Source organism: Orbicella franksi, chromosome 9 (genome assembly GCF_964199315.1).
Source record: "Orbicella franksi chromosome 9, jaOrbFran1.1, whole genome shotgun sequence".
Lineage (NCBI taxonomy): Eukaryota > Metazoa > Cnidaria > Anthozoa > Scleractinia > Merulinidae > Orbicella > Orbicella franksi.
The window spans coordinates 29,563,519-29,582,478 of NC_138153.1; the positions used below are offsets into that span (position 1 = coordinate 29,563,519).

Consider the following 18,960-nt stretch of genomic DNA (forward strand, 5'->3'; position numbering starts at 1 on the left):
TGGGGCCTGTCCGGGAGTCGAACCCGGGACCTCTCGCACCCGAAGCGAGAATCATACCACTAGACCAACGGGCCAACGCTCATGATTCCAGCTTTTGTCAGTTAATGATAAATATCGCCTGTAAAGCCATCTGTCTCAACTCGATATCTGAAATTTCCCTTAGTAAATGGTTTAATCCAAGGACTATGAGGTGTGCGACAACTGTGCAGTGTTAAGGCATTGATGCGGTCAGTGCACTAGTTGTGTCCAAGTTTTAATCAGTGCTGTAATGTGAAGATTTCAAACGCATCTTTGTACAGGTGGGGAATTAGCTCATATATGTTATCCTTTTGCATTCCATTTTTATCCGTCGAAGGCTGTAGATCGACAGCCGAAAGCTTATGTTCTTTTTGAACTTTTTTAGCCAGCGAACGTTTTTATTGTAATTTTTAATTATGTCTCATCCTTGCTGCGCTTCAATCTTTAATTGTTCTTTACTTGATAAAATGCGCAAACTGCGTATTTTGTTTTGAAAATAATGTACTGTTACTAGCTGAGATTACGTTAAGTTATTATCGGACGCAAAAAAGGATGGTCCGTGTGAGGGTTGAACTCACGACCTTGGCGTTATCAGCACCACGCTCTGCCGACTGAGCTAACGGACCAATCGTACCAAGTGGACGTTGAGTTACTTTAGAAATGAAATTTTTGGGGAATTCCGTTTGGTCAATCATTCAAAGTATGAAATCTGGACAAGAAAGAAAAGTATTTATTTTATTGTTCTAGATTTTAAACATAAACTAACTACTTTATTGTAACCCCTCAAACTTCAACACTCCCTTGTCAATTCTTTTTTTTCACGCAGGAAAGGGCTGGTTTTCTTAATTTAATCTTGGTAACAGAGAAGAAAAATCTGACTGATTTTTACTATTAATCACTGAGAATAAAATAATATCTACAAGTATTAAAATTGTGGCAAATAAATAAATTAAACCAATTGGAGAATCCGGGCATCGATCCCGGTACCTCCCGCATGCAAAGCGGGCGCTCTACCATTTGAGCTAATTCCCCAACGCGTAGCCAGTTGGTTCAATAAACAAGTTACTAACTTATTGAAAAAATAATGTTAGAGGCATGACCTGGTCATTAGTTTTAAGCTTTTTTGGACGAATGTACTTAGAATTTCATTTTAGAAAAACAAGTATAATTAAAGAAAACATGTTACTTTTCACTCTAGTTCCTTGTTATTTAGAACATAAGCTACTGATATTGACGAGACATAATTAGAAAATAACTAAATGGGAAGCAACTTCTAATTTCTAGATAATAGACCCTTTGCAGCTAAGCCATCACGTGACCTATTTTTCATAAATTTATGGGCTATAACTTAACGAATGCCAGAAATGGAAAAAGCATGTCGAACATATCAAAATGGCCAAGTTTGAGGCCCCCCATCATTAAAGAAGGAGATTTCATGACGATCCGAATTTCTAAAAGAATAAGAAGATTTGTATGGAAAAAGTTGCTGGAGAGCAAGGCCTTGCTCTCCAGCAACATTTTACATACAAATCCTCTAAATTTTCCGAAAATTCAAACTGTGGTATAAACTTACTCTTTAATTCCAGGGGCCTCAAACTTGGCCATTTAGGTATTTTCGATGCGCTCTTTCCATTTCTGGCATTCTTTAAGTTATAGCCCATGACATAAAAATTTTCTAAGAAAAATTTGGTCGCGTTACCCCAGCTGCAAAGGACCTATTATTTCAACAAAGCATATACTTCTTAAAAAATGAAATCCCTCAATTTGAATACACAGCAGTAACTGACACTGCTAGGCGGATGTTGTACCTCACCAGACCCAACTTATGGTAACTTACTAGTATTGTAATTTACATGTGCGAAGGCTTTTTCTTAACTTCATTATATTGTGAGTATTATATCTAAGTATCGTAAAGGTAACGTACATGTAAATATGGTAAATTTAAAAAAAATGTACGAAGGCAGTTATAATTAATAAAAGACCGCAGCCAGGTTAATGTCTACAAGTCTGGTCCGTTAGCTCAGTCGGCAGAGCGTGGTGCTGATAACGCCAAGGTCGTGAGTTCGACCCTCACACGGACCAACATTTTCTTTTTAACTGGACCACACTATCTTAAGATTTGTAACTGATTTCCCTGCTCTCTGCTGGCAAAAAACTGGATCAAATTTATCTTAGTTTATTATTTTCCTAGATCTTAAAAAAAAAATGTTGAAATGTTGTTGCTTCTAGTGGTCAATGCGCTTAGCTACAAATGTATCAACTAAATATGACAGACTTAAAAATCCCAACTGGTGGGAGGCAGACCAGTTGGCTATTTACAAGGATGACCCGAAGTTGAACTAGGGCCTACCGAGAAGCAACACCAAGCAAGCGGTCAAATGAAGAGCGGGACTTGAACCCGCGACCTCCGCGAAGTCGGGCGTTGTAACCACTCGGCTGCGCTGCCTTCTCCTACTGGTTTGAAAAAGATGGATGCCAACGGAAACACTTGATTAAGGGTTATTTTATCCAGACGGTTTCATGGTGGTCAGTTAGAATTGTTTGCACGAACATGAGAGTAATTTGTTTTAAAGGAGGAAGGTATTACACTGTTTGAAATGGCCGTTGTGACGTCCCAAAAACCATCTTAGAATTGCCTGTTTCGTTATGATGTCCTCTTCATTGACAAAAGAGTATTTAGAGGGGCCTGTCCGGGAGTCGAACCCGGGACCTCTCGCACCCAAAGCGAGAATCATGCCACTAGACCAACAGGCCAGATATATAATAAATTGTTTAGACAACTGTTTTAAATCTGCTACTTCCTTGACTCAGCTGGTGTTATAACACCTGTTCTGCGTTGTCTTGTAGTTACTAGTCCAACTGAGCTGATTAACGGAGTTTTCCGCGTCATGTTAATCCTTGCGAATTATAACTATTAGCGGTCAAAAAATATGTGGAAACCGGTATTCCCCATCTAAAAGAGCATCACGAGATCTTGAGGAAAGAGTACAAACTCAACAAGGTAGAACATTTTACAATTATTCATACAATCTGCTGAAACAGAAGCTTAATGAAAGACTAGCCGACCTAGAATGACCTAAATTTCTCACAAAAAGACTAAATAGTTAAAACAACAACAACAAAAAAACATTGTTAATACATGTAGCGCTAACTTGGTCCCATCAGTGTCCACTTTCACGCTTGGTAATTCGTAGGAGTACTAAGATGGCTCAAAATGATATAATAATTTACGGGTCGATTTTCTTTTTTACCTGCAAGTAACCGTGAATGATTTTCGATCGAACTGTAGTAAGACAGTTTGGTTGCAGTACCTCATGAAAGATGTTTTTAAACATTCTCCTTTAATCAGGGAGACCTCATAGATTTGAGAAAGAAACATCTGGTAGGCAGGAAACAGAATTGTGTTCTCTACATGATAGCATTACCATTAAACTAAGGAAGCATGTTTTTTTTTTAGTATAGGGCGAATGTTTTTTTTTTCATTGTCTGTTTTTCTGTTTGGCTATTTCGTGTTCTGATCAGAGGAGAGATAACGTTGTTTCCATTTTTTACAGACATGTGACCAACCGATCGCAACTTTTCTTGTTGATGGAAAACTTGATCAAGCAATTCACTTGTTGATATTCATGATCATGTGACCTTTTTTAATTAAGACGTGCACGATGCTTCTTTTCTTTTTTTTATTTTACATCTTGTACCTTGTATCGGGAGAGCAACACGTTTATTAGCGCTCCTGGAGTAAATATTTTCTGACGATTGAGGGACGAATTAGTCAGAAATTGTTATTATGACGGCAGGATAGGGAGCTCGAGGGGTGTCATGGGACGCAGAGGGACTATTTTTCTTTTTCTTTTTAAAAAATAAATAAATAAACAATAAAACACGTTATTTCGTAATATAGGGCGCCGTAGTTCAGTTGGTTAGAGCGCCAGTCTTGTAAACAGGAGGTCATGGGTTCAAATCCCATCGGTGGCTTACAGATGCCGCACTTTTTAATTCTCATTATTTTTGAAAATTGCTCATCGAAGCTTCACATGTTGTACAACTGGGAATTTGTTTTGGTTGCGTTATCCAATGGATTCACTTTTAAAGTCTACGCAGGGGTCGACTGAAAAATTTCGAGAAGTATATAGAACGTAATTTGCGCATGGCTCCTTTAAGGACTGTGGCTAATTCATCGTCGTTTCCGTAGTGTAGTGGTTATCACGTCCGCCTCACACGCGGAAGGTCGCCGGTTCGAGCCCGGCCGGAAACATTTTTTTTTTCATTTCTTTATTTGATTTCTGCAGGTATTTTTGATTGCATGCTCGATTTTTTAGAAACTGTTCAATGGTATCTCAGGGCTGTAGCCAGGGAAAAATTATTATGATTGAGACAATGTGTACGAAGAAAACAACAACAACAACAACAACAACAACAACAGCATGACTGAGGCAATGTCCATGGTTAAATTCTCTTCACTCTGGCTCAAGGAGTTAGGTAACAATACCTGGAACAATGTCCTGAATTGAATGGAAATACTGAAGGCCCTCTCATGATATTGAAACAATGTAAATGTTATGCGTTTCATAGCACTGTGATGGGCCCTTGCGGTGGAAACACAAAGATTAAACTAATAAAGATTATGATGTGCCTGGAATTTATGACTCTTACTAACAGCAGTGGATCAGGTTAGAATCAAATATAAAACGGCCGTGTGATTTAAACCAAACCGACACACAATATCTTCTGTTATTTTAAAAAATTAAAATATCTTGTTCCTCGTCACATTTAACCCGTCTCCAGTTAAGTTTTAGAACACGCCAAAGCGACTTAAGCATTACCTTTATATTTGTTAGCTGCCAAGAAAAATCCAATTAATAGACAATTTCGGCGATACGGCAGCAATTTTAAATTCTATTTTTTCAAATAGCTATTATGGTTAGCTCAGGGGGGGGGGGGGGGAGAGGAAGAATTGGTATGTATTTGCCCCCTCCTAAAAGTCCATTAACGTGTCGTTTCGGCAGGACAGCTTGGTTTTGACTGCCCCTCGCCTGCGGGCACAGCCTCCGTATACAACGTAATCTATTTATGCAACGAATGAAGTGTCTCTTAGTTTTCCAAACCATTTACACTTGGTTGAAAATAATTTTCAGTAGAAACTAGTTTATAATTTCTATTTTAAATAACCGGACAATAATGCGCTTGTTAACTGAGGAAACCAGCGTCCATTGTGAGGGGCTACGCAGCGAATTACATTGCGAGTTGTCGACATTCAATGAGTCAATCATTGGTTATTATAAAAGTAAACTTAAGGGCCCATTCACCGATCTTTTCGAGTCGTTGTTACGGAAAATTTAGTCTCAGATAACTTCATCATTTTTAGTTAGTTCAGAGTTATTTCATGTGTTTCAACTTTTTAATGATCAGTAACACTAGTGATAACGTCATCAGGCCACGCCCATGGTCATGTGACTAATACAGAAAAAATGCAAAGGCTCCCAGGCAAATTATTTTCTCGGGATTTTTTTCATTGATTTAATATTTTAATTTAACTCCTCATTACGCTATGCATCGATTTTGTTTCATTTCTAAAAGGTCAGAATTTGAGAGCATTTCAAAATATTGAAAAATTCGTAATTTTCTGAAAATAGCAAGATTTCGAAAAAGGAATGCATAGCTATGTTGCCAACGTTGGCTTTAATCGAAATTCGTCGAAAAAGGCTGAATTTAATCAAAAACCGCGTTTCCTTTACCATTTAAAGAAACCGGAAGTGCGCCCGATATCTATTGGAAGTTACCCTATCAGCGCGTTCGCAATTTACACTACCCGCGCACTTCGGTAAGATCAAACAAAGCCACACGGAGTTAGTTTTTCTCTTTCTATTGTTCTTGTTTTTCTGTCTTTCTCTTATTTTGTCTTTGTTTGTACTACTTTTTACTTTGCATTTTGCGAAACGCAAAGAAAAACATCTAAAATATGTGCCAATTTGCAAGTTTTTGGGTTGTTTTTATTTTCCGTGCTCAGGCTGACGTAGGCGAGCGGAAGTGAAATTTCACCTCCTTAGCAACGCGCGCGAGTGCGCGCATGAATCGGTTAATGGGCCCTTAAATACAGACTTGGGTGTCCTTATTATGGAGGTATTGCGCGCTCAATTGCGCGCATTGCGCGCTATTGCGCGGTCAATACGTCAAGTTCTCGGTTTGAGATCTTTCCGTAAAGACCTCACTCCCGGTTTATAAGTAGTTATTAATATAGAGTGGTCCGTATTATGGAGGTGTCCGTAATAACTTGTGGTTTCATCTTCCTTGAATCACTTGAAAGCTCTTATAGTACCAGGAGTTTGAGCTCATGTTCTGTGTTCATATTTAAAGCGAAATCTAATGACTGAAACCATGCTAGACTATGGTCTCTTGCTGAAACACCGTAGTGCTCGAATAAATAAGAAGAATCAGAAAATGGTTCATAGCAGGGTTGTGTAAATATAACTTAAACCCATCTGAGGTTACCTACTTGTTTATTAATATAGACTTCGTTAGATTAATGTCCCAGCACATGTTAGCCAATGGAAAAAAACAACGCCCAAAATGAGTTTATTGATCGACATTATAATAGCTTGACAGTTAAAATTTGTCATTATCATCATTTCCTTTTCTCTAACTGGGAAACGGATTATCAGAATTAATGAGCAATAAATGTTCCTGGAATAGGCCATATTCCGCGGTATTGGGTTGGAACTAGCTTGTAACTGAGGCTAATGCAGGGAGTCTTTTCAAATGCAAATGACAATAATCTCTTTTTAATGATATTTCCCCGCATGAGCCTCCATTGCAAGCTAGTTCCAGTCCAATACCGGGAATACGAATATGGTCTATTGTTAACAATGACTGTCACTTTGAAATAACGCTACTGCGCTTAATCGAAGCAGTGCAAAAAACTAACTAACGGATTGGCATTATACACCAAACAGAAGGTTACAAATCATAACTGAGCAACTTTTTCACAGTACTTCTTACAATTGCTGTCTCTTTCTAAGAAACCCTCGATACCTTTTAATGATCTTAATCAATGAACTGGATCAGTAAGCTTCACTTGTTGATTCTCGTTCCATCGAACCAAATCTTCCTGCCAAGCTTTACCCTGGTCTTCACTTCTTCTCCATCTATTCCCACGAACGTGATGTCGTAGTGCTTTTTCTTCAGCGGGTCCTGGACTTCTCCGGCTGCGGTCGTCGGAGTTCCATCAATATCAGGTATGCTGACTTCAATACCTTTCTTCAGCAACAAGTCATTATTACCCTCTGTACCGACTCCATTTGGAATGTCATCCAGTTGAACGATCTGCCAAATATATTGTAAAATACACTAAAAAAATAGACCTTAAAACTATTGAAATAAAAACATGGAATACGCGAATAATTTTATATTAAATGAGTTTTGATCATGTGTAAACGGAGTAACGTATCTATGCCGCTTTACTCCCTGTTTGGGAACAGGGATGGGGTGATTATGAAGATAGAATATATATCGTTTCTGGGGGCTCTGGTACGGGGAAATCTCTACCAGTAGGACATACAGTCCTGCGTTTGTTTTAGGTTAGAATTGCAAAGCATTCTCGCCAAAAATTCTTCCCAGTACAAATGAACACACACTCACCGAAGTATCAAAAGGTAGCCAGAATATAGCGTGTCTTTTAATCCATTCATGAAAATGATTACCTGTAGGAAGTCAGGATTCTTTGTTGGAATGTGGAACAAGAATGCATCTTTCTTGTCACCGTACATGAAGTAGGAACTGGACTCTGGATATTCTTCGTCATCAAAGTGCTCGTACTGAGGAACGTCTAACACCTTCATGTTAGCTCTCATGAAAGGTTTGTTCCCGTGGGAAGGCATTCCAACGAAACATTCAAATAATTCCTCCTGATCTCCGTACTCCGATTCTCCAAAAAACACATCATGGAGTGTGGCGTTAGCCTTGCTCCTTAAGACAATTGGTTGCGGCTCGGTGCTGGTTCTCATCAGAGCATCTTGTTTCGTGGTGTACTCGTCGGCTTGGCTCTTAGAATTGAATTTGAGCGTGGCAACTGTACCATACTGCTTGGAGACGTCCTTGAAATTGCCGGCGTAATAGACGATTAGTTCACGCTCGCTATTGACGACCCCGGTGCTGACGAAGTCGTGGTGGGATTTGGGATCTGTTACCTGGCATTAGAGTTATAAAAAACAGAATGTTTATTCACACATCAGTATATATAACTAAGCGAACTGTCAATGAATTCCAAACCAGAGATTTTCTGAGTTTTCTGACGATGTGAGTCCTTCACTCTGTCTCGACAGAGTGGATAAAATGCCTGTATTTTTTTATTCCTGTTGGCTACAAAAATCTCATATCTAACAAGTGCGAGTAAAATAATTGTTTTATAAAAACGCCCTCAAATTATAGAAAACTAAAATAAAATAAAAATAAAAACGCCCCAAATGATTACACATACGCTTACCGTATTTATAGAGCATGGTATAATGCATGGGTCATATACCATGCGCGATGGCTAAGCCAATGAAAACCCTCGAATTGCATTATCCAATGATCCAGTTTTTAATAATCACGTGTACATATCTCTCCGAGCATGTTGTTTTGGCTTTTGATCCGATTAGACCATCAAAAGCATATACCACACAAGTGAATAGTGCTTTCTGCGCATTCTGATTGACTAGCTCATGATCAGAGGTGAATAGTAAGTGCTGTTTAACATCACTATCTTTTGCGATTTTTTGGAAATCGCCAGCTTTAGTTATAGGAAACATCAGTTTTGTTATACGCTACAACTTATGCTAAACTACATTAAAAAAAGGTTGGCATTACCGTTCCAATGGCACACAGAATGCTATTCCTCATAATGGCGGCCAAGTCATTCAAGAAGTCGACGGATGTTGCCCATGGATCCATGCAAGTAGTAATAACAAACTTGACAGCTGATTCATCCTTGTGCTCCAACTACAATAGAAACTAAGCTTTCAATATTAGGTGTAATTGTGCCGTGAAGTTTTATACAATAGTCGAATTATTATCCCATTTTGATTGACTCCTACTTATGATCTATTGGAGGACAAATCCACGAAAAGATGTTTCTTTTTTTTTATAAAAAAAGTGGATTCCTTGTTGCCCTGCATCTGTTCAGTAATAAATCATAGATGATGTCAAAATGTCGTAAGAACGTCAGTGATACACTCGGCTATCGCTTCGCGTGTCACTTTTCTCGCTGCTACCACATTTTGACGTCATCTGCGATCTAGTACTGAACAGACACAAGGCAAAATGGAATCTATTTGTTAAATGGTGTATGTTTGATGCTATTCTACTCATTCAAAGTGATTCGTTTTGTAAAATCTCTAAACAAATAGAAAACTAATAAAGGTAAAGGTGCATTTAGAGTTCAAATGACGCGATGGCTCAAAATACTGCTGTCGCAAATGGACACTCTAGTAAAAGAGCTATACTGTGAAAAACTAATTTATCTGGGGAGCACCTATTTTAGGCTTGCTCACCCCAAGTCTCTTCTTATAGCTCTTCAGGGCGGTGCTGTGTTTATGATGGAGCATGCTTGATGCCGTCACGATCATCGGGATTCTATGTGCAGTCATCTCTCCGGTGGAATGGCTTAGATCTTGAAAAATGGCCATATTGATCTGGTTGCAGACATCAACACTTTTATTGTCTTTCAAATTGACGCTAAAGCATGGAACTAACGTGTCTGGACCAATCTCTGTCAAGTACTCCATGGCTTCATGGTCCTATCCATTGAATACATAATTATTTAGCAATGTTTATGAAAGATCATATATCAGCAATCTTCATAGCTATGTTTTTGTCCGCTATTTTGAAAATTTATTTACTCATAATTGTGTCGTTGTGTACAACTTAACCCAATAGAAGTGGTGCAGAGCCTCAAACAAACTTGTATTGTAAGTATTGTTAACTACCTCCTGGCTTCCACTTTGATCATAAAGACGAGGCAGTGAAACCTCTGGTTTAAGATGCTGTTAGCCCTTCTGTTTTTACATTTTTAAACATACCTTTGCAAGTTCTTCGTTAGTTTTTCCAATGATTCTCTCTCTCATAAACTTGATTTGTTCCTTCTGTGACATATTTTTCCATTTAGGTGGCAGAGGCTTGGTAGTTTCTATTATGAACTGATCATCGTCCTCAGGGAGCGTCAGCCAAAGACAGTACAGCATTTTAGCGGTGTAGGTGCATTCAGACAGAATTCGACCATAGCCGTTCTTGTGGAGACCAATAACCTTTTCAGAGTAAATAGAGGTTAAAATTAGTTAGCAAGATTCAATCACTCACTCTCTGCTATTTGACCTGAGTTGAATTTGGAAAGTAAAGCTAACTACAAAATAACTAACGATAATACGAACTCAAGTAATCGTGGGAACAGTAAACCTCTCACTTATCTGCTTTATTTATACTGATCGTGTAATTTATACTTGGGTCTCCTTTGTCTTCCTTCGCTTTCACTGTCACCGAACAATCTCAATCAATTTACTATTTACACAAAGAGGCACTTAAACTGTGGTCAGGTCCTTCCTTTCATTCTTGCATGACCACTTAACTGAATACGTCGATCACGACCACAACCGGACACTGACAGGAAAATAGATTGTCTTAGCCTTAACAAAAAAGAAAGGGCACTACAAATGGCTCTTACTCGGTTTGCCAGCATTACTGATGCGGCTGCTGCACCCGGCTTAGAACCTTCAATTCCGATATCTCCAAGTGTCATATCACCATGGTAATAGACCACACTTGTGGTAATCTGTAGGAAGGTATTCATCTGCTTGTCTTTATAACACAGCGCTCCTGCCGGGTATGGACAGAAGCCAGATTTGTGGGGATCGATGGTGATTGTATCACATTGGTCTAGAGCTGACAACTGGTCGTGAACATAGGAACTCAGGTACATCTGTGGGACAAAGCCTGAATCTTCTGGCGCCCGTAAGTAATGAGTCGTAGGCTGCTCACGCAGCATGCTGCAGAAATATCCTCCCCAGGCTCCGTCAGCGTGGATGCTAAAGTCGAGACCCTGCAACACACCAAGTGTCTCAACAGTCTGGGTAATATCAATTTCATGGAGATATGTTTTAAAATTAAGTGCCTGATCTGTCTTGCATGTCAAAGGAATTTGTATTTTTTTAGAATCAAATGGAATTGAAATACGTTATGCAGAAAATCTACCATTATCACGTCTCGAGTTTCAAGAGTCATCATAAAAGATACATCATTGCAACGCTCGTTAAGGGAACTGATTAACTGCATGCTGGTCTATCCCTTACCTTTTTGCTAAAGTCTTTTCTTATTTTCAGGATCTCAGTGAGTGGATCAATAGCACTCTCCTCGGTGGTTCCCATTACGGCCACGACCGCAATCACAGGAATTTCTTTCTCAAGCTGCTTCTCTAGAATGTTGTTCAGTACTATGAAATTAAATGGTATTTGTGTGAGTACAACTGACGTTTTTCTAACGTGAAGAACGCGATTTAACTTTAATAGAATACCACAAAACTATACGTATTTTAACGTATTTCATTCAGCAATTTGTGTCTAGGAGCTATGTCTCGGTCCAAGTTTTGACATCTCTGTCAAATAAAATCTTATAATGGACCCGTTTAAGGAACAGTGAAATGCTCAAGTAATTTTGGATATGTGCTTTTCGTTTTGTTGACGAACACGAGATAAAATGTCAAAATACATAACTGTGGGTTTTGTAGGAGATAAATTTGACAACGTTGTGCTTGTCGTCTACGCAAGAATGAACGTATCTAGGTTGCAATTTGGTAAGGATTAGGGTTTTGTTTGGTGTACACTTTTGGCAGAGAGAACCTATCCTCAGTCAAACTCAGTTGGTTTGAAGATTAACCATCGGCTTGCCTTTCGTTCTGTTAACTTACCTTTCGCGTCCATTCGGGATTCTTCATCGACTGCCACTGGTACAAGGCTATTCTTTCCTAATCCCAAAATAGTTACTGCTTTTGTAAGGGAAATGTGAGCAGTGCTTGGTACCACGACACAAGACTTCTCTATCAGAGGATGCCGGCGACCAAATTCGGCAGCTCCAATGGATTCGTAGAGGTAATCAGACATGATGTCCATAAATTCACCGTGTTCTAATTCCGTCAGTTTCTCTACATCGGTAGGCATGGCAAGGATGGAGGCGGTTTCGAGATTCAGGAGTTCCCATTCAGAACCACTTGTAAGTTCACCTCGTTCACCTTTCTTCCCTCTTTGGGGAAAGAAAACCTAGGAGAAAAGGAAAAGAGCAAACGAAAGAGTATGTGAGGAAAATCAAGTTATAACTTAAACATATTTGTTGAATTCCAGTCTATAAAACTAAAACACTCAGGACTAATCAGGTATAGATGTCGTCTAGTCAGATCACATGAAACTTTTGCGGGATATCGCACGTTATAATTGAACCACAGTGAAGAAAAACTCTTGTATGTATCCATACTGATAGTATTTATTGAACAACCATGCTCCTGAGGGTGCAAAATATATGATGTCCTAGAAATCACGAAATTGAAACTGCTGAGCACATAAATCCAAAATTGCAACGCATACTGATTCCATAGTTGGGGAAGAAGCGCTTACCACGAAAAAAGTCTCTGGGACACTGTTAGTATGATGTCACATTAGTTTACAACAGAAATTACTTTAGCAAAAAGTACTTTGGAAGGATTGATTGTAGAAAAATGAAAAATCATAAAATAGAAACTCTCTTACCTTGTAATGTTTTGCGGCAGCCAATTTCTTTTCTTTCGTTAGAGCCCTCTGTAGTGCCAAAGGAAAAAACTTGACGTTTCTTGCTGCCCAAATAGCTTCAATGTTGGCAACGGATCCCCCGGTGACCAAATGTCCCATACTCTTATCTCTGTCGTACCCCATCATGACACACAAGTCGGTCCCGACTTCCAGCTCAAACGTAGTGGTAACGGTGGAGGCCTCCGCTGCGCAGTTGTTCTGATTATACAGCAGGGCACAGATATAACCAAGGTGGGCTGGCATCGCTACATCCCAGTTGACATGGCCCTAAGTGAAAACGCAAGAAGCGCAGCTATATTTCATGTAGAGTACGTACAGTGTTCATTGAGATGTGATGGTCTAATATTTACAGGTGTCAATAGTGTCCACAATAGCATTCTAGGAGCATCAGAGAATTTCATTTTTCAACGTCAACCTCAAGGAATTCGCATTGACTCATGATAGCGTCCCGGTCTTCATTTGTTTTTTGTTTTGTTTTGTTTTGTTTCTTTTCATCACGGAATCGAAGTTTGAAGCCTTCATTGAGCTGGTGATCAAAGTGTTTAGTTACCTTGTATCGTGAGCTGTAGAATGGCACAGAATTCATCATCTTATTTTGAAGTGCTTCCATCTCTGTTTTCAACTTATCCATGGCATCTTGAAAGGCTTCTGCCTTACGAAGCTCGTCTGTCACGTAAGGAGGATCACATGGAAAATAACTGGAAAGGAGAACATTTGCTCTTATTTGGTAAGTATAATACCTTAATTACGTGTGTTTTTAATATGTTATGTGACTGCAGAAATCGCGCGCCAAAAAAAATCTCTTCATTCCAGTCGGTGGACGTTCGATAAAGCATATCCCGGAAAATTAATACATGTATGGTTGGCGCAATTTTCGCGAGCGTTTTTATTTTTATTTTATTTTAGTTGAACAATCGATTATAGCCAACTTGGAGCTACTCGCCTCGTTGGCTATCTATACCGTCTCATATCCAACAAGCACCCGTGGAATAATTGTTAAATAACACGGTAGATAGACAACGAAGTAGAGTCGTAAAGTAATTGTCACCAACTTTATAAACGGCAAAATATTGGCCAAAGAGTTAGAAGGCAAAACAGATGAACATTTATTAAAAAAAGGTATATTTTTCCATCTAATGCTTTTAGATTTTGGTTTGAATGCGAGGCAAACGCTTCCAGTTGGCGATATCATTTTTGGTGGAATTACCAGACGTGCAGTGCTTGTGACTGCTGTTTGAAGTTTTGTTCGGCTGTGCAGTGCAAACATTTTAATAATTGTTTAATCGTTCTAATAGGCACCTATCTCACAATACTCCCTACATCTTAAGAATTTTAGTACCGTTAATCTTCCGTGACAGTGCTGCATGCTTATTAAAATTTTGACGATGAAGTGGGTGTGTGTTGAAGTCTCGAGCTTCCTCCCAGGGTGGACTGAACTAATCGATAAGCGCGTAAGTGGGTTAGTGGGCGGTTGCGGTTTCACCGCAAAACCATGGAAAACATTCGATATTTGGAAAATGACTCATTGATGCATGTGTCCTGTTATTTTTTGGTTTCCCTCTGGCCAATGACCCCGTGAGAAAACGTACTCAGTTATATGCCAATCATACTCTTACGAGCTCTTTACTTTACTTCTTTTTCAAGAAGAGAAAATTTTAAGCATTGAAACGCTTTCATTGCTAAAAATTAGAAAAAAATACTCACACGTGTCGACGGAATTTTATCTGTGAATCGATAGTTTGAGTCACAAGTTCGTGGAACACATCTCCATTCTCTGCCTTGGGTCCCATGAACCACGCACCAAGTGCAGCCCACGGCTTATGACGGCCATGATCACCCTTTGAGAACATGTTTCGCCGGTGGCTGTACATTGGTGCTGGTTTAGCAATGCGCTGCCTCTTCCCTCCTACTCCGGCTGCCTGTTGGGCAGTTCTTTTACGGCTCTGAAGCATATTTGCAACTGGAAAACAAAGTAATGCTCAGTTTAACTGAAACGTTTTTTAGCTGTTTCGTTAGATTGAATAGATTTCATTAATAAGGAAGTAAAATACCAACGGTACATGAAAAACAAGATGACGGTTCACGTCTCTTTTTGGAGTTGGACTGGATGGGGTGTAAATGCATGAAAGCTGAAAGGTGAAGCGAACAAAGAAATGTCGCTGATTTCTTGATCCCTGAGGTTTGTAAAAGTTGCTGCTTGTGAGAAACGGGCTGAACTTTTAGCCGGTGGCCGTTTTATTGCTTAAATATAACAGATAACTAAGATTCCAGTATCCCCACGCAGATTTTGGAGGTAATGCCGTCCTCCTTTTTTTTGTTTAGGACGGTTTGCCAACTTTGAACGATGAAACTGAATCAGCCGTTTGAGAGATCAGTTCCAAAAGAGCGCCTTCACCCTAGCCATGTTATGTGTTATGCTCGTTAAAACGAGGTATACATAGGTTTTTTTTTCAAAAATAAATAAATAAATAAATAAATAAACGAGTCGGCATGATTTACATAAAAAAAGACATTAAGCCCGTCTGATACGTTGATCAACAAAAACATCTTTGATCTAAATTATTGTGTTAATCAATAGAACAGGAAAAGTACCATATCTGTTTGCCTGTTGCCAGAGAAAACGGTGGTTTAGTAGCAATTGTCGTTATGCACACGCAGGCTCCGACACAGTCCAATGAAGTGTGATACTGGGTGTGTTATGTTAAGAGTCTTTAATTCAACGGGCAGAGAATGGCAAAATATAATTGATACACAATGCTAGAAATATTGCAACACAAATTTTCTTTCGATACTCCCACTTGTTGCAATATCATTGCTGGTTGCAAGGGGATAATACGTTTTTTGAAATAAAGGAATTGCCAGTGCAAAAACTGACGATGATCCTTCGTTAACATCCAATTTAATATTTTGGGTTGCGCGCAGTTTAGGTTATAGAACATTACAATATCATGTCACTAAACTTTTTTATAGGCATACTGGTGACTAAGTCTTATTTCAACGTCAAAGCAATTTTTAGAGCTACTAAATTTATATCTAGGGGTACTAAATTTATATCTAGAGGTACTAAATTTATATCTGTTTACAACTTTCTAGCTTGATAGCGTCCTTCGTTTGGAAACCAGCGCATTTTGAATTTCGGAGTTATTTTATATTGCAGTGCGTGACATGAAGCTAAGATCGCGTTTGTCGAAAAATATACACTTATCTTGCCATTTTAGGAGTTAAAGTATTAGGAAAAGCGCTTGCGTAAATATGTTTGGGTTGGTTCAGATAATCAGTTGTCTAGATAGCCAAAGTTCCAGATTTTACACCATTTTTCGGCCGCCATGTTATGAGGGCTAAGGTGGGTCTCCAACATGGCGGCTCAGTATTATGCTCTATAATTGTGCACGGAACGTTTCGACGAATGTCTTAACTTTGGGACAACGCACACACCTTAAACTTGGAGAGCTGTCTTCAGTCTTTATTTATCGTCTATAATATCACAATTACTTGACTTTATCCACTGAATGGTTTTTGAATTTCATTTTTTATTGCGTGACAATACACACACCCTATTGGGATCAAATATTATATTGACCATTTTATTAAAGCTGCATTTTGTATATATTCGATTAATAAATAAATAAATAAATAAATAAATAAATAAATAGACCTTTTAAGCTTGGACGCTTTGCCTCATTTCAGGCCATGCGATGATACTCTTGAGAATTCTAGCTTTCAAATTTTTAAATACCGGCGGGTATATCAGTGAATAAATAATTTTTAGATGGATAAAAGGACAATTCTCTAAAGAATATCACTTGGTCTGTGGTCTAAGAGTGTCTATTCTTTTCAGACACAACGCGTCATGTATTTGCATTTTTTTTTTAGCGATTTGCAAAGACAACTTTTGATCAACCTCCTTGTGACACGTCAGCTTTGCATTTTTTGAACGATTTGCATCAAAAAGCTCTCATCGACCATCTTGTAAACTCTTCAGTCTCCATGATATAAAGGGCGCAGTAGATAGTAACAATAATCAAATGCTTTGTACAACTGGGTACACGGGGTGGGAACTCGAGATGGTAAGTATCTGCAATGAATGAAAAGTCGTGGAGGGAGAGGAAGGGAGGCCTTGTTTGTGCTTCTCTTTTCGAAGTGGTTTCGCAGTCTACTCTACTCAAATGGCGGAGCTTTATAGAGCTTTACCTAAAGTCACCAGATAAACACTTTGAAAAGAACAACTAGAATTTAAGAGCACCAAAAGCAGAGTTAATTCTGGGAGAACGTCAACAAAGCACATATATAGCTGTATGCACGTTCAGTGCCCAAAATTCCTTTTAGTCGCGACCACTGACCCTGCACGTTTTCAAGCGAAAAACATTTTGGAGGAAGTAGTCACGCAGAAGCTATTGAAAGAGAGCCAGTGAATCTAGAGGCTCTTATCCTACCTTTCAGCTGTATAATAAACAATCCTCAGACTTGAATTCTTGTGTTGTTCCTATTGGAATGATGTTCCCTGACGTCTGCTCGCTTCATAAGACTTTGCGCTTTGTCTGCGTTGCCTTTAAATCATCGGATCTAATTACAATACCTCAGTAGACGGTTTAACCTCATTTGTTTATAAATAGAAACTGTTATTATTCTCAAGACACAAAGGACCTTGTACGGGTGGTCGGATTATCAGCCTTGAGTTTAACCCCTGAAATAAGGGCCTCTTTGGGTGAACAGATATTTTAAATTTTTTTTCGCGCTCTTTGCTCAAAATATCGATGGCATTAACTGCAAAGTAGTCTTCCGAAAGGCAAACGTGACCGTGAAATCATACATCGTAAACAAGAAAATAATACAAGTTGGCCTTTGACTTGACGCGCCTTATGCTGTGTTTACATTTGAGCTTTTACCAAGGTAAACAGTTACTAAGGTGAAGTTACTTAACCTTGGTAAATTCGTCCAGTGTTTATACCGGCTCAAATAACTCAAGTTAATCTTCAACATTCGCGCGCGCTGCATTAACAACGTCATGAAATCGAACTTGTACGAGGATCCCACCGCAGTGGAACAGGAGCAAATTGAGTTGCCATCATTTTCATAGGCGAGGACCGCATTCCATAATATTGCGGCGAAAATTCAGTTGCTTGATCATACCCAGAGTAAGCATTGTTATATGCGTAGAAACGTGGATACTTTGTGTAGGCAGTATCCTCCCAGGTGCCAAAATACATCCACAATAATTACACAACAGAGGATCGAAGTTTGTCTCGAGAAAGTTGTAAATAATACTGAGAATGAAAAATACAATGCTTTCTTTTACGCGACGGATTGTTCGCCGTAAGAAGATCGATCCAATTTTTCAATGTTATTTGCCAAGATTGTCAAAACTGGAAAAGCTCACCGCGGGAAATGAAATATTACGCCGCCACAAGCGGATGTATCTGCCATCTTGACCTTGGTTACCAACTGTAACCATGCCTGATCACAGGGTAATTACAACTTTTACCTCGGTTAAATTTCTTTTGTCTTTTGCGGCATTTACCAAAGTATCAGTTGGCGTTTACACACGGAAAATGTTTACCTAGGTAAGTAAACTCTGGTACCTCGGTAAACCGTTCAAGTCTAAACACAGCATTAGTTAGGTCCTTTTACACGCCTTACCATTATCACTAGTGACTGACAAAGGGAGCTTGGTGCATACCATTGGGCAAGCAATTGTCTGTTGTTGTTGTTTTTTTTTTGCAATGTAGATAAAGAAAAAAAAGACTAAACAACTTTGGGCGCGACGTGACTACATGATCTACATGAAATTATCCCTGGGCCATTGAAGATGGTCCTGAAGGTAGGGTGGAGGTGTAAATTTCTTTTATCAGCCCAAAAAATTTTGCCCAGAACCCATTTCCAAACTATTTTAGTCCCAGTGACCAAAATTCCTTTATCCCAGTAAAGAAAAACAAAAAAATTGGACAATCCCTAGACTACTAATAGTCCCTCTTTCGCTTAGTCCGTTGTGCGTTACGCGAAAGAAAACTGCGAGAAAAAAATGGCCGCGCGAAATCCTACCGCCTAGGGAGTTTACCCTTTCACGGCCGAGTAATTTTTCGGTGTAGGATTTCTTATCTTGACGTCCTCTTATCATCGCCTGTTGTCAATAACGCGGGAG

At 39.1% G+C, this 18,960-nt stretch overlaps 1 protein-coding gene and 7 non-coding genes across 8 annotated transcripts; 3 read left to right on the forward strand and 5 right to left on the reverse strand.

The window, feature by feature from the left end:
* Positions 1–2: 2 nt before the first annotated feature.
* Trnap-cgg (transfer RNA proline (anticodon CGG)) lies at positions 3–74 on the reverse strand. The gene has a single exon. It is a non-coding gene; the product is annotated as a tRNA-Pro (tRNA).
* Positions 75–571: 497 nt separating this feature from the next.
* On the reverse strand, positions 572–644 carry Trnai-gau (transfer RNA isoleucine (anticodon GAU)). Its single transcript has one exon. It is a non-coding gene; the product is annotated as a tRNA-Ile (tRNA).
* Positions 645–977: 333 nt separating this feature from the next.
* On the reverse strand, positions 978–1,050 carry Trnaa-ugc (transfer RNA alanine (anticodon UGC)). The gene has a single exon. It is a non-coding gene; the product is annotated as a tRNA-Ala (tRNA).
* A 977-nt stretch (positions 1,051–2,027) lies between these two features.
* Trnai-gau (transfer RNA isoleucine (anticodon GAU)) lies at positions 2,028–2,100 on the forward strand. The gene has a single exon. It is a non-coding gene; the product is annotated as a tRNA-Ile (tRNA).
* A 600-nt stretch (positions 2,101–2,700) lies between these two features.
* On the reverse strand, positions 2,701–2,772 carry Trnap-ugg (transfer RNA proline (anticodon UGG)). Its single transcript has one exon. It is a non-coding gene; the product is annotated as a tRNA-Pro (tRNA).
* Positions 2,773–3,919: 1,147 nt separating this feature from the next.
* On the forward strand, positions 3,920–3,993 carry Trnat-ugu (transfer RNA threonine (anticodon UGU)). The gene has a single exon. It is a non-coding gene; the product is annotated as a tRNA-Thr (tRNA).
* A 207-nt stretch (positions 3,994–4,200) lies between these two features.
* Trnav-cac (transfer RNA valine (anticodon CAC)) lies at positions 4,201–4,273 on the forward strand. Its single transcript has one exon. It is a non-coding gene; the product is annotated as a tRNA-Val (tRNA).
* A 1,699-nt stretch (positions 4,274–5,972) lies between these two features.
* On the reverse strand, positions 5,973–17,607 carry LOC145496784 (uncharacterized). Its single transcript, XM_081476528.1, has 12 exons — positions 17,255–17,607; positions 14,526–14,781; positions 13,372–13,519; positions 12,783–13,088; positions 11,951–12,299; positions 11,337–11,476; positions 10,712–11,086; positions 10,074–10,298; positions 9,546–9,791; positions 8,863–8,994; positions 7,716–8,201; positions 5,973–7,338 (listed from the first exon to the last, which is right to left on the reverse strand). The coding sequence occupies exons 2-12, from the start codon at positions 14,771–14,773 to the stop codon at positions 7,087–7,089; spliced, it is 2,907 nt and encodes a 968-aa protein (XP_081332654.1). The 5' UTR covers positions 14,774–14,781; positions 17,255–17,607; the 3' UTR covers positions 5,973–7,086.
* Between the last annotated feature and the right edge of the window lie 1,353 nt (positions 17,608–18,960).

What these genes read in the sequence shown, in the direction of transcription:
- LOC145496784 (XM_081476528.1), bottom strand. Translation starts at nt 14,773, where the DNA reads ATGCTTCAGAGCCGTAAAAGAACTGCCCAACAGGCAGCCGGAGTAGGA. An exon ending in CTGCCGCAAAACATTACAAG is followed by an intron (nt 12,300 to 12,782) that starts GTAAGAGAGTTT and finishes CTTTTCTCCTAG; the next exon opens with GTTTTCTTTCCCCAAAGAGG. An exon ending in ATCCCGAATGGACGCGAAAG is followed by an intron (nt 11,477 to 11,950) that starts GTAAGTTAACAG and finishes TTAATTTCATAG; the next exon opens with TACTGAACAACATTCTAGAG.